Raw genomic sequence first — 14,353 nt, 5'->3', positions numbered from 1 at the left:
AAACAAAAAAAGAGGACATGTCGTTCTCCTTTGACTCAGTGTCACTGAGTTCAAACACATCAGAGCAACCGCAGCAGCGTACACACACGCAGCTTCAGCCTGTTGACTGTTGTTGACACGATGGGCTTCACAAAAACCTTCCAAAATATGTGAAACACGTCTAGTTTTCTTTTTTACAGCTTCTCTGCTGCGGCCGACACAAGAGAAAGACAACAATGATTGTTTACAGGATTACAGGTTGTAAAATTCCTGGTGCCAGGCAAGACGCTGAGAAACTGAACAACAATGTTTCTGGCTGATGATAATTGCCGAGTGGACTAAACATTCACGGAAAAAGACGTTTGTTATTGTTTACGTCTGGTTGAGCAACACAGGTGCTGCACAGGCACGGAGCGGCGGCCGCCCAGCAGGGGGCGACAGACCCACACAGGCTGCAGTCACGACACCATTTACAGGTCTTCTCCACTGGTTTGAGCCAAACCAACGGAGAAAAACTGTGGTACAGGTCTAATGTCGTCTTACCTCTCCATAGACGATGGATGTTCAGGGTTTGTCTTTAGGAGACTGGGTCCGTTGAGGCCCCCTCCCATGGAGCTGAAGGGCTCCACAGAGGAGATGTGATTGGACAAGGCCAGGATCCTAATGATCTGTGAACACACACACACAAAATCTTCATCAGTGCTCAAGTCACAAAGCTCACAAGTCAGGTTTCATCACATCTAGACTACAAAGTTGGCTTTTTTTTTTTTAGAGAATCCTTGACACTTAAGGAACTGTAATAATGATAAAAAATAAACTTTATTTATCAAAACAGTTTAGTTTAAGTTTATTTCGGACATGTTAAAAGAAATAAAACATAATACAGAAATGGACAGACATAACATATAAAAACTTTGCAAAGACAACATATGAACAAAAAATATATATAAAAAAAGTAAAATAAAATAATTGAAAATAAAGGTAATTTGATTTTGTTTGTTTGTTTCATATCCGAAAACGAGTGGGAAGAAGTAAAACTTATTTACTCCCACCCCTTATTCATAAATTATCTATCAAGTTATCTAGTCATTATTACTTGAATTTATCTATCAAGTTATCTAGTCATTATAATCTATACAGTAAGTTAATTTATGAGTTATTTAACTGGATTTATTCTAATATATTATTATATTTATATTTATATACATATAGATTTATTCTAACATATAAAACAGCATTATAAAGTGTTTCATAATAATTAGCCAAAGCCCTAAAAACTTAACTAAACAACAACCACGACAAAATATACTAAATGCAAAGGATAAATCACAATCAATGTCACCTGGAAGTGCAACATCACAAAAATCAAGCAAAATTCAATAAAGCAAGAGTTAATACAAGAATAGGAGGAATAATAATAGATTAAAAAACAAACAGGAAGCCTGAATAAAGACATTAAAGTGTTTCCTGATTTCCTGGATTTCGTATCAATTTGTGGTTTATTCTAATGTAGAGCCATTACAGTAATCTAACCATGAGGAGGAGGTTTTTTGTGTCATTAAAAAATAGCAGTGTTTTTATTCTTGCAATTTTTTTTCTCAATTGATAAAAGCCTGTCTGATAGCACAGGATAGAGATTTTCTGGACCAATGTGAAAGTGAAGCACTCGGGTCCAACACAAATGTCCCTACGGGAAAAAATATAAATATTCTGTGTTCTATTCTACAGAGGAAATCAGTTTTGTCTTATTTTACAGTAGAGAAAGTTTTGCATCCTCTCCTTCCACACCTGTGTGTGTTTGAAGGTCTGTGCCAGGTCCGCGGGGCTCTGGCCACTCGTGGTCCTGATGGTTTTGTCGGCTCCCAGCTGCAGGAGCTTCAGCACTGCGTTCTCTTTGCCGAACTGCACAGCGATAGACAAAGCCTGACAGAAATAAACACAGACACAAAGTGAAAATGTGTAAATGAAAATAGAACGAATCTTGAAGGAAAAAAACAAAAAAACAAAAACACAACAGACTGTGTATCCATTGGTATCCTGGGCGTCGATGTTCGCTCCCCGGGAGGAGAGCAGGTTGATGACCTTACTGTGGCCCTCCCTGGCCGCCAACATCAGACAGGTCATCTGTGATCTAAAAAAAATGACCAGAGACAGGAAGAAGAATTCAAATTTAGGACAATGATGAGATGCAACGAACCATGGCAGCCACATCTGTATAGATATATATATATTTTTATAATTCAACGAATCATGTCAAGCACAACTGTATAGATATATTTTTATATTTCAATAAATCATGTTAATCGCAACTGTATAGATTATATATATTTTTTTACAATTCAAAGAATCATGTCCAACCCTCCTGTAACTATGTAAATGTACTTCTTTTGTTATCTACAGTACTGGTCCTCCGTCTTTATGGACTTTTTATGTTACAGTAATTGTTGTATTGTTTTGGGGACTACGGATGTAATTTAGCACATGTGCTAAATACGGTGTATTTACTGTGAGTACTCTTGCACTCACTGTCCATTAATATGCACTGTCCCGACTAAATAAACAAATAGAGTAAGTAAGTAAAAGCAAAGAAGTAAGACGAGGCAGGAGCGACAGTAAAAGCACAGAGGAACCACAAGGGTGCAGCAAACACCATGTCATCCTGTGACACCACCACTGTTTTCTAGAAGTGATCCACATTAGTTATGGAGTCTGATTCATTATCATAATTACTGTTTAAATATAACCATTTAATTGATGAACTAATTAATTCCTTTTCTATATAGCACCTTTAAAAATAAAGGATTTACAAAGTGCTTTTACATAAAGGCAAAAACATACAAAAGTAAAACCCATGACACCCAGGAAAGAAACACGAGAACCCAACAACATACAGTAGACTGAGAACAGGTGGACAGTGTAAGATGTAAAATGTTGTATGTAATCACAGGAGATAGACATAATAAAGCAGAGGTATAAGCACTAAAACATAAAACACAGAACTAGATAAGAAATAATTAAAACTAATAAAAGGCACAAATGTTAAAAATAGTAAGAAAACATAACAATTAGGAATAAAACAATAGACAATAACGATAAATAAAAGGCATAAAAACAATAACAGGAAATAAAAGCAGTAATAAGAGATGTAAAAGAATAAAGATGATTGAAAGACAATAACAGGATTGCATCACATGACATCAAATCTGTCAAAGTGAGTTTTAAGAAGTGACAATAGTAAACAAACATGCTGATAAAATGGATCAATAGTGGTTATTTTAAGACATATCCCTATAGACTCTGGTTTGCCACCATAGAAACTGTGTTTACAGTAACTATGTAATTGTAAAAATGTGGTTTTTCCACTTCCTTTATTTCTACTGTTGGTGATCACTGCATCTTAAAAGTTAAATATGTGAGGATTTAAGCCTTGAAACTCGATAAAATCTAAAAACCAGCCGTCTTGATTGTTATGCCAGTGCTCACACATCTCCTAAATCACCCCTTATATTTTACATTACAGCCAAATGTAAAGTCTAGGCAGAGCAGAGGAGTTTCCCTTAGAGCACTAGAATAAAGACAGAGCATCGTTTAAAAGGTCACACAGTCGGTGAATGTGCCCTAAACTCACTATTGTGAAATCAAAGACCGGGTTTTGACAACTTTGACCTTCGCTGCTCATGTGTTTGCTTCAGTCGGAACGAGGACTGAATATAAATAAACCTCGTATCACCTCTGACTCAAACACTGAGGCTGAGAAAAATACATCAATCCAAAGAGACGGGAACGTCTACGAGTCAATTCATCAGTAGTATTACTTTTAATGGTTTGTCTGTGTGAGAGAGACAGAGAGGGGTAATCCACAACGCCCATAATGGACATGCAAACAAAAGAGAAGGAATGTGTTATCGCTCTGAAAATTGATTTACAGGCTTTTAAATCCATGGACAAGGACAAACACTGGATGGCTGCGATACCATACCATAATATAGAAGGTGGTGTCTTTACTAATCCAGTGAAATTAATCTCTAATAAAAGTAGATACGGTACTTAAACACACCTGTAAAATCCAGAAATCACTTCCATCTATAACCAAAATACAACCAGGGATATTTAAAGGGATAGTTCAACATTTTGGCAAACTGGCCCATTGCCATAATCCCTATAGTCTTAGCAGTAGGTTCGTTACCTTTAATTCTCGGTGCAAGCTATTTTTAGAACGGCGGAGCAGAGCCGTGAGCTGCTCAGAGCTACGCTACGGAGGCTAATGGGATTTCTTGGTTTCAAACTCATCATACACAATCCAACAACTCCAAAACGCTCTGGTGGACAAGTTGTGACCTGCACATTCACCACGCTATGAGATAATAACAGAACGTTACCAGACAGAGTTGTTTTAGAGGGAAATTCATGCAAAACTGCTGATGCACGTCGCCTTCAGGGACAGTTTTTCGACAAGCAGTCTCTAGTCTATTTACCGACAATTAAAGGTAACGAACCTACTGCTATGACTATAGGGATTATGGCAATGGGCCAATTTGCCAAAAATGTTGAACTATCCCTTTCAGGTTATGGTAGTACCTTCTTTTTTTTGCTTTGTCATCCTGAGTCGAGACACATTGATTTAATCTCTATTATAACGTTGACTTTTGTACCGATAAACGACCTCCCGGACGGCGGGTGTGTTTGTTTAACAGGTATGAATCTGTGAATAACGTCTGCAGCGCCATCTTCCTTTGAATACGTTGGAAGAAATAAAAAGTTAATGTTCTATGTGAAGTTAAACAAACGAACCGATGACTAAGACAAAGTGTGTATGTGTTTATGTGTGACATTTCCTCCTCACACACTTCCTCTTTGACCCATGAGAACAGGTTAAAGTCACATTATTCATTTCTGTTTTTCACATCTCCTGTATTTTCCCAAGCATGGTTTTTACTGCGATGGCAGGTACCAAGGTCACTCACATACTGTTTTACTGTGTTATTGTGTAGTTGTGTGTGTATGTGTGTGTCCTTCAGAGAGAGAGAGTGTGTGTGTGTGTGTGTGTGAGCTTTGGCAGGTTCCCAAACACACAGCTGATCAATACGCAGACAATTCAGTGTAAACGTCTTTCCTGGTGTCAGGGCTGCAAGAAGGATGACTTCCAAAAATAAAAAAAGATAAAAAGAAAAACCTACCTGTGCCAAGTTAAACACACACACATGCACACACACACGCACACTTCATCTCACTCTCATTGAACCACAAACTATTCTTCTTCTTCATTTTATGCTCAGATAACAAACCTGACCGACCGACCGATGGTTTTTCTGATCACGTTTGTCACACACGGGTGTTGACGCCAAGAATTTCGTAGTCGCAGTAATTTGTGTTTTCACACGTCACAAGTCTTCATGCGCTTCCAGTAGCCAATATCGACGCTCGGGTGTCTGAACTCTCAGGTTACTACGAACTACAGGAGCTCAGAGAAGCGGTGGTGGTGGCATCTTTGTGCCGTAATTACCCTCGTTAAAATGAAATGTGATTTTCATTTTTAAATAAACATGGACATGGAGAACTTGTGTTTGTCACTGTTGATTGTTAAATAAAGCAATCTAGCACTTTCATATCTTATTAAAATCTTGTCCCTGTGGAAGATTACTCGTCTGTGATCAACAATTTCCCCCAAAATTGGTTTGTCTTGTTTTGTTTTTTGTTGATCTGATTCCTTAATCTCCTTATATCTGACGGTATCTGATCGTCTTCGAACCTCTGACTTTCGTTCTTGATTAATGAAAACATTATTGGCAAATGTTTTCACTTTCGTCCGTCTTGCGCCAGTACAAGAATTTCACCGTGAGCGTGGAGGCTCATGGGAAATGTAGTGTGAAAACACTTCCGCTTTCCGAAAGTCCTCGTAGTCCCTTTAAGTTTGATTACAAATCAGTAGGTTCTGGTTGTGTTTCCATTATTTTCTGGATTGAAGACTGACAGTAAAGAGGGAGAGACAAGGAATGGCAGCCAAATAAAGTGTATTATTGAGTACTGATCCTGAACTGCCACTAAGCACACAGGTTGATCTCAACAGGTTTGAGATCAACCTGAGTAGCAAAAAGAAAAGTAAAAGTTTACCTAAAATATGTGCAAATAAAATATAAAAGAAGCCATACAAATGTGTACATTCACCTATTGTAGGAATGTACACCTCAAGAAATAGCCAAGAAATAACGGTCAATGTCATAGTAATGCCATGTTTTTCATAAAGGCAAAAGATTACTCATGCTTTTCATGCTTTGAATTTTTTGGGAAAGGCCCGAATTTTTATCCACCAAGTCCTTTGCAATGGACTGTTATTTCTGGAATACTTCTACGCAATCAATCGTTATTTCTCGACATTACTATGAAATTGACCGTTATTTCTAGGCTATTTCTAGACATCATGATGCTATTAATTGTCATTTCTTGACATTATCACATGATTAGCTGCCTGTGAATTAAAGGGTTACCAAAATATAGAGTATATATAAATAAATCAGAGAAAGAAAAGGACACTTAAGAGGAAATAGACACTCTGGGATTTGGGCCTACGGATCCTTGGTCGTAACTGGCCACAGCAGAAGAACAGCCATCAGTAACAACATGGAGGCAGCAGATAAAATCCTCTGACTGAGGATGGGGGGGGGGCAGTGGGGACAGTAGATCGCCACTTTGGACACAGGCTGAAGTCAGATGATCAGCCTGGATGTCAAGGGTGTCTTTTTTGCAAAATATTGGAAAGACCCCGACTGAAACATCCAATAACTCCAGAAAAACAACAGGATGATGATGATGTGTCCATGATGTGAGTGCATCAGAAAGAAAGGGACAGATGGAGAGCGGTCGGCCGCTGCCTTGTAGCTCCTGCAGGACTTTGAGGGACGACAGAGAAATGCTTGTTTACACTGAGACAGAGGGACGAGCAGCTGGTGTTAATCACCGCTTTGATATTCAGACGTAAGAGGCGATGAGGAGGTTTATCCTCTGCACCCACATGAACCCCATGTTCGTCTCTTGCTCGCTCTGAACGCTCCTCCTCCTCCTCCTCCTCCTCCTCTCATCTGCATCCTTCTGCCTCTTGTTACCCTCGCTTCAAATATTTTGTCTGGGAAGGAACCAATCAATTTCCTTTAACGCTGTAGCGTGTCGGCGAGTGTCGTCAGGGCCGGCGTGTGTCGTGAGTGCAGTGGCACGCTGGCAGTGACAGAGTGGCAGGGGATTAGGGAAAGGTAAACAACAAAAGCCACTGGTGGTGGTGGCAGTGGGAGGTTATGGCGTCCTCACTTTGACACAGCAGAAATCCACAGATGGAAACAGTAAAACGTGTTTCCACAGTGACCTCGCTTCATTCTTTTCCACGACATGGAATTTTTTAATGTTCCTTCACCAGAGGAAACCAGATTAAAAAACCTGATTGCTGAAATGCCTGATGGGTCACAAACTTCCTCCTGGTCACTTACTTATGGTGATTTCATTTTAATCTTATTTCCACTGATGCAAATGTTTCTGGAGCAACTCACACACAAACTTAGATGCAAACAGTGGCATCATGCAAAAGTTTGGTCAATTTCTGTTAATGTGAACAATTTAGCAAGTTGAAGATGAAATGATCTCCAAAAAGGCATAAAGTTAAACATTAAACACTTGCAATATTTCAACATTTTGGCAAGTTCTCCTATCACCATAATCCCTGTAGTCATAGCAGTAGGTTCATTACCTTCAATTATCGGTGCATGTTGTTTTGAGATCAGCGGGGCAGAGACGTGAGCTGCTCAGTGAACACAATCAATGTCCCTCATCAAACTCATCAAATACACAATCCAACAACTCCAAAACGCTCTGGTGGACAAGTTGTGACCTGCACATTCACCACACTATGAGATAATCATGTAACATTACGAGACAGAGTTGTTGTTTTAGAGGCAAATGCAGCCAGAACTACATTCCAGACACGGCTGCTGGTCGGAGTGATTTCAAAAGCACAAGTAGGTCAGAGTATTTGCTTCATGCGTCGTAATTAGGGCTGTAGCCGATATCCGAGTACTCGAGTACTTGCTCGGCTTGGGCGGCATCCGAGTACCATTTCACCTACTCGGATACACCCCCCCCGCTCACAGCTGGAGCGCTTGAGCGCACTGTCGTCGCTCGGCGGCATCAAAACCAGGCTTCAGAGCGCCTTGTCACTGCGCGGATACTCGGACACCCCCCCACCCCCCACACACACACCGCTCCACCCCCGCTCGCACCTCGGGCTCACTGCAGCGCACTGGTTGGCCGTGTCTTCAGACGGAGCGATGGCATCGGCAAAGAGAAAGCTGACCTCAATAGTGTGAGAACACTTTAAACTAAAGTGATGATAAAACCAACCAATCTCGTTCTGTGTTAAAAAATGTGTCCGCCAATGTGTCCAATATTTTATTGTTTATTTAGGCTGAAATGTTAATGGTTCCTTTATTGAAGTGTGCGCTGCCATTATAAGAAAAATGTTTAGCCTATTAACGGGACAATTTAATTCCGTGGCATTACCACTTTTTTTGTCTCTCTTTTAATTGCGAGTGATTTGAGGACAGATCTGTGAGGAAAAATATTCCACAAGCCAATGTAGTGGGTTAAAAAAAAATCGATATTGCCACGGACATGTAACGATATGAAATGACAGGCTTGTCAGCTGACCCCCCCACCATGTCTGCTGACCCCCCCCATCGGTAAACGAATACTCGAATACTACTCGGATAGTGACCCCGAACATTCAGATAGTAAAATGTGCTACTCGTTGCAGCCCTAGTCGTAATGTTACATAATTATACTTATTTCCTAGCAAATGAATGAATGTGCAGGTCACAACTTGTCCACCAGAGCATTTTGGAGTTGTTGAGTTTGATGAGGGACAGGGGACTTGTACCGTTCACCTCCATTGTGTTCACTGGGCAGCTCACGTCTCTGCTCCGCCTATCTCCAAACAACATGCACCGATAATTAAAGTTAATGAACCTACTGCTGTGACTATATAAAGTAGTCACAGTCTGGGGGGGCCAGGACGGTCCTGTGGGTTTGACCGATGGATGCATACATGATCATCTGCCATTTGCACACTGGTCATGTTTTGTGTCTGGGGCGATTAGGGATAACGAGTAGATCTAATAGAGAGCTAACCTTTCCCCAGATGTTCTTGTTTGTTTTCTTCTTCTTTTTTATGTTTCCTTTGCCATTAGCAATGGCCAGACTGTGTTGCTCTACATTTAACCCATGTTTGAAGCCAAGCAAGGCAGAAAATCCTCTTTTGGCTTCGAGATGGCTGTTAGAAGAACGCCTACAGTAACATCTACATACATACATACTAGACAGGGTAAGGAGTATTTCAATCTGATTTCATGGCCTAGAAGATCCAGTTATTAGAATAACAATACTTCATGCAAGTTTCCGCTTTAGGATAGTGACTGGTGATGGTAAGATGGTGATGATGGCTGTACTGTAAAGTTTTATGTCGCCTTATGTAGGCTTTTTGTTGTTGTCGCTTTGTTTTGTTTTGCCCTTTTTTTTTTACATTTTATATCCACTGTACACTGTTTTATGTATGTTTTTTGTTTCAGGATGGTGATTCATTTGTATTGTAAAGATGTAATGTAAGTTTTTGTTGACTTGTCTTATCTTATTGATGCCATGATTGTAAATGTACGTTTTAAATGTACTGTTTTTAAATGTGGGCCCCAGTAAGAAGTCAAATATACAATTAGACATCCAGGTAAAAACTTCTATTCCAGCATGTGATTTAAACTAATTCTACATTTTAATAGGATTTTGCCTTTTTACTTTGCACGGTTGGACCTACAGTACAAATGACCAAAAACCATTCTTACTGGGTTTCATCCAAGTGTGTACAAAAGCTCCCAGCCAGCCGTTACACTGTGTGTGAGTATGTGAGTGTGTGTGTTTGTTTGTCTGTCTGCCTGATACCCGTCTGTACATGCACATGCCATAACAGGACATTCCAAATAAAACACACAAATACACTCGGTATGGAGCGCTGTGGTGCATAATGCTACCACATGGCAGCTAACCATAACGAGAGCCATCAAAGGGAATTTGATCCAGCTCCTCTGTTGTCCACCTCCCCCCCCCCCTCCCCTCCCTCCCTGTTTAAATCAAGTCTGGAGTGTTTTTACTCGGCGTGCATCAATGGGGGTGTGACAGCAAGTACTGTGATGAAAATCCCATAAACATTATGAACCTGAAACACATCTGTAACCCCCCCTCACCTGTCTGCCATGTTGATATCAGCGTTTCTGGACAGCAGAAGCTCCACACAGCGAGCCACTTTGTCTTCACTGGCGGCCGCCGTGCAGCTGGCCATGAGCACCGTCCAGTTATCTGTGGACGGGGACACATCACAGTCTGAGTCTGAGTCAAAACTTCAGGTTAAAAGAAAAAGCTTTTACAGTGGCATCATGCAAAAGTTTGGGCACACCTGGTCAAAATGTCTGTTAATGTGAACAATTAAGCAAGTGGAAGATGAAATGATCTCCAAAAGGCAGAAAGTTAAACAGGAAACACTCTTTTGCAATATTTTTGAGCAATACCAGTGTATTGTTTTTGTTTTTCTACAGTTTTAAAATGAAAAAGGGAAACAAAGCAGCAGCCTGCAAGAGAATGGGAAACCCAGGAGACTATCAGACAAGATATTTACTATTTACACACTGTGATAGTTTCCAAAGTGGGGGGTCTACTACTGTAGGTACTAACTATGCAGGGGGGCAAACCTTTGTTGCTTTTTCCTTTTCTGTTGTTTTGAAAACGTAAAAGATGAAAAAAAAAAAATTATTGTTTAAAATGTAAAGGGGAATGCGTCGTCTGTAACTTTATGCCTTTTGAAGATCATTTCATTTTCCACTTGCTGAATTGTTCACATTGACAGACAAACACAATAAAAGGTCGTACGACCTAGACGCTACAGTATAAATGATCTCTATCTGGAAATTAAGATGAATTTTCGGGCTCGAAAATCATCAATTCATCGTTTTGATGGTGTAGCTGCATCATATCTGTATCATATATGATCAAGAGGCAGCATTAAGGACTCAGACAATGTAGGTTTGATATAAGATGGGGGTTTTGTGTGTTTTTAATCGTTTTAAGGTGGATCTATCCATTTTCAAATGAGATATTTAGTATTGTAGTGTAGTAGTGTTTTTTAGTTATGGATCCCCATTAGCTGATGCCATAGCACGCAACTAGTCTTCCTGCAGGTCCCTATTCAATATACAAAAAAAATGCATTACAGCATTACATCACATACAAAATAGCATTTGCTATAAAATAAAATCCTAATAGTCAGAGGTTAAAGCGCAAAGTTTTCCTGCAGCATAGAGACACACATACCACTGGTGCACAATATTTATTGATATATTGCACCGCTGCATATTTTCAAACGGGCTAGGCCTGTCATAACTTTTGTTCTGTTCACATTTTTATTGCTTTTTTTTTTTTTTTTTTTACACAGCTGTGTGTTTTGTTAAGCAGAAGAGGAAAACCTGTAATTGTTCTCTATCATAATATTAATCAGTTTGTTACTGTTGAAAGCAACAACATTCCTTCAGATATAAGGACATTTTATCGTTATTTTATTATATAATATTTCCTTTTCCATGTTTTGTAGCTGAATATGTTCAAACAGGAAATGAAACCTCTGTCTTTGCATCATACTGGATAGAATTAATATGCTCTAACAAATAAAGCGCAAATACAAATGTTTCATTCTTGTAATTACTCTATTTTGCAAAACAATGTAAAGGTGAGAGTTGAAGCCAGTGCATCATGCTATCTTTTAAGAAAAAAAAAGAAAAGAAAAGAAGAGATAAAGCCTAGATGAGGACGTGGTGATGGAGATGGATAGCCGTTTATCTGGCATCAGGAAGTGTGGCGGCCTTTACAGGACCGAGTGACTTCAGAGGAATCGTCTCCTTATCTCGTCCTGATAAAAACCGAGACGCAGGGCAACGCTCTCCGTTCCTGTTTTGTTCCGCCAATGAACGAGTCCCCTCAACCTGTGTGTATCATGGTGTGTATCTAACGCTGTGTGTGTGTGTGTGTGTGTGTGTGTGCATGTATACCTCGGCTGCTACATCTTCATGTGGGTTCCTGTGTCTCTGTGGCTGTTGTGCATGTTTGGCTCTACATCCACGTGCAAATGTGTGTGTGTTTATATTATGTGTGTGTGGGTGTAAACCAGACTGCCCTGGTTTGCGTCTACGGAGGACTGGAGTAAATAAATCTGAGGCCCTGAGAATCGGCGAGAGTCTATGACAGCAGCAGCAGCGGTGGTGGCGGCGGCGGTATGGCGACCGTTATCAATCACTCTCACATTCCTGCTGCTCGGGCCCGGCTGCTTGGACAAACGCCACCAGGACGTGACCACACGTCATCCTCCTGTTTAATTGTTTCCTTCATCTGCCTCGAGCATCAGATGCCGAGACCATGTGAAATCAGTCACTCACACACACAGACACACACACACACACACACACACACACACACACACACACACAGACACACACACTCGACATTCTGGACTGAGAATTAATTGACATCAGATATCAACAGCATGACTGGTCCAATGGCTCCAAACCAGGTCTGGGGACTCTTGAGGGGCCACAGAAGGGAGTTTCTTTTGAAGTGGACAATTAATAAAACCCAGGGACAAGCAGTGGTCTCAACATAATGTATCGTTACTGCAGCAGAAACTGTGACCTTACTGACCTTTACAGTAGCGGTGGGAATCTTTAACTATCTCACGATTCGATTAGATTCAGATTTTTGGGGCTACGATTCGATTCAATATCGATTTTTGATTCAAAACCGATTTGATTCATAATGATTTCTGCTTCAGTCCATCAGTGTGCAAAGGATCCTCATGATCTACTCCAGTCTGCTTTGCAAGACAGAATGACTGAAGTGTCTTTTTCACATTTATTGAGTTTTAGGCCCAATCCCATTTCACCCCTTGGCCCTACCACTTACCCCTACCCCTCCGTTTTGCGCGTTCACGTGTAGGGGTAGGGGTGTCCCAATCCCCGTAAGGGGGAAGTGGTAGGGCTACATACCCCTCCAAACAGAGATTTTTCAGAGGCACACTCCAAACGGAGGGGTATGAAAAGTTTCCCATAATGCATCTTGCGGCAGCCGGCAGCATGTGGCTGTAAAACGAAAAGCTGTTTTATTTCTTGCTGTAGCACTGTTATTACGTCACTTTATTAAGTTTTAATATTTTTTCTTGCGAGAAAGTAACTGTTTAGGTCCCAAATGTGTGGTTAGTTTACCCAAATGACGGCGGGTTAGAAGTTTCCTCCGACGATTTTTCGGAGAAGTGAAGCTCCAGGAGGAGCGGCTCCTCACAGAGGCAGCAGCCGGCCTGCAGAGCTGCTCCGCCGGCCAAATTACGTCCTCGTCCCGGTCCCGCCGGGAGAGAAGGCGGTCGTTAATTAACTTATCCGCGGGTTTTTAGAGGTTTACCACCAGCATGTTAAATTCTTTTTAGCATTTAAATGTTGGTCTAATTGATGAAATCTGACAATTGTGGCAGTAGCATTAGTTATTTGGATGAAAAGTGAAGCTTCATGTATCAGTCAGGAGGAGGAGCAGGCAGCGCTGCCTCTGGGCTCTGTGTACAGAAATCACCACATTTACATCAGTAAATAAATGTTTTACAATGAACCGATCAGTCTGCATTAAGTTTTATCTTATTTTATTAAGTTATATGGTACACGGCTATTTGATTTCTGGCAAAAGCTCGCCGCATCAGCTTACGTAAAAGACAGTGAGACTACGTGATGACGTATGTGACTGTTGAAGGGGTGTCCCAATTCAGAGGGGTTGACTTTCTACCCCTACCCCTTGTAACTCCGTTTCAAGGGGCGAGGGGCAAGGGGTAGGGGAAGGGGTAGGGGTAAAAAAGAGAAATGGGATTGGGCCTTAAACATGTATCCGTGCTTAGATTGAATTGTTGAAACTGTTACATAAAAGCAATATCACATATTGCTTAAGCAACAAAATTAGAAGTGCCTCTTTATTGAAAAAAATAGTGCAGTTAAACATGCTGCCTTTTAAATTCTAAGGAAATGGAGGCCTTTTATTTTTTTTAATCGATTTTGGGACATTTTATATCGATTCTGAATCGTATTAAATGAGAACTGTGATTCTTATGTGAATCGATTTTTTAGCACACCTCTACTTTACAGACCATCATGGATGCTGCTTTGTATTTTGTGGAAGTTTTGAGGAAGCTCCTCGTTTTATCTTTATGCTGCTTTTTATTTTATTGTATCATGTGTTCTACGCTGTATTTTATTCTTTGTATCATGTTCTC

The 14,353-nt window shown here is 40.5% G+C and overlaps 1 protein-coding gene across 1 annotated transcript in view; it reads right to left on the bottom strand.

The window, feature by feature from the left end:
* asz1 (ankyrin repeat, SAM and basic leucine zipper domain containing 1) overlaps positions 1-14,353 on the bottom strand; it is a 33,361-nt gene that overhangs the window by 15,189 nt on the left and 3,819 nt on the right. The window contains exons 4-7 of the mRNA XM_085780151.1: positions 10,251-10,362; positions 1,999-2,110; positions 1,768-1,902; positions 523-647 (exon numbers count right to left, since the gene is read on the bottom strand). Of these exons, the coding sequence (XP_085636277.1) occupies positions 523-647; positions 1,768-1,902; positions 1,999-2,110; positions 10,251-10,362 (484 nt within the window). The remainder of the gene's footprint in view (positions 1-522; positions 648-1,767; positions 1,903-1,998; positions 2,111-10,250; positions 10,363-14,353) is intronic.

The sequence above is a fragment of the Trachurus japonicus genome, chromosome 6, assembly GCF_045865225.1.
Source record: "Trachurus japonicus isolate A0001 chromosome 6, Traja_1.0".
NCBI lineage: Eukaryota > Metazoa > Chordata > Actinopteri > Carangiformes > Carangidae > Trachurus > Trachurus japonicus.
The sequence above is the reverse complement of the archived record's forward strand: the minus strand, read 5'-3'. Positions and strand labels throughout refer to the sequence as shown.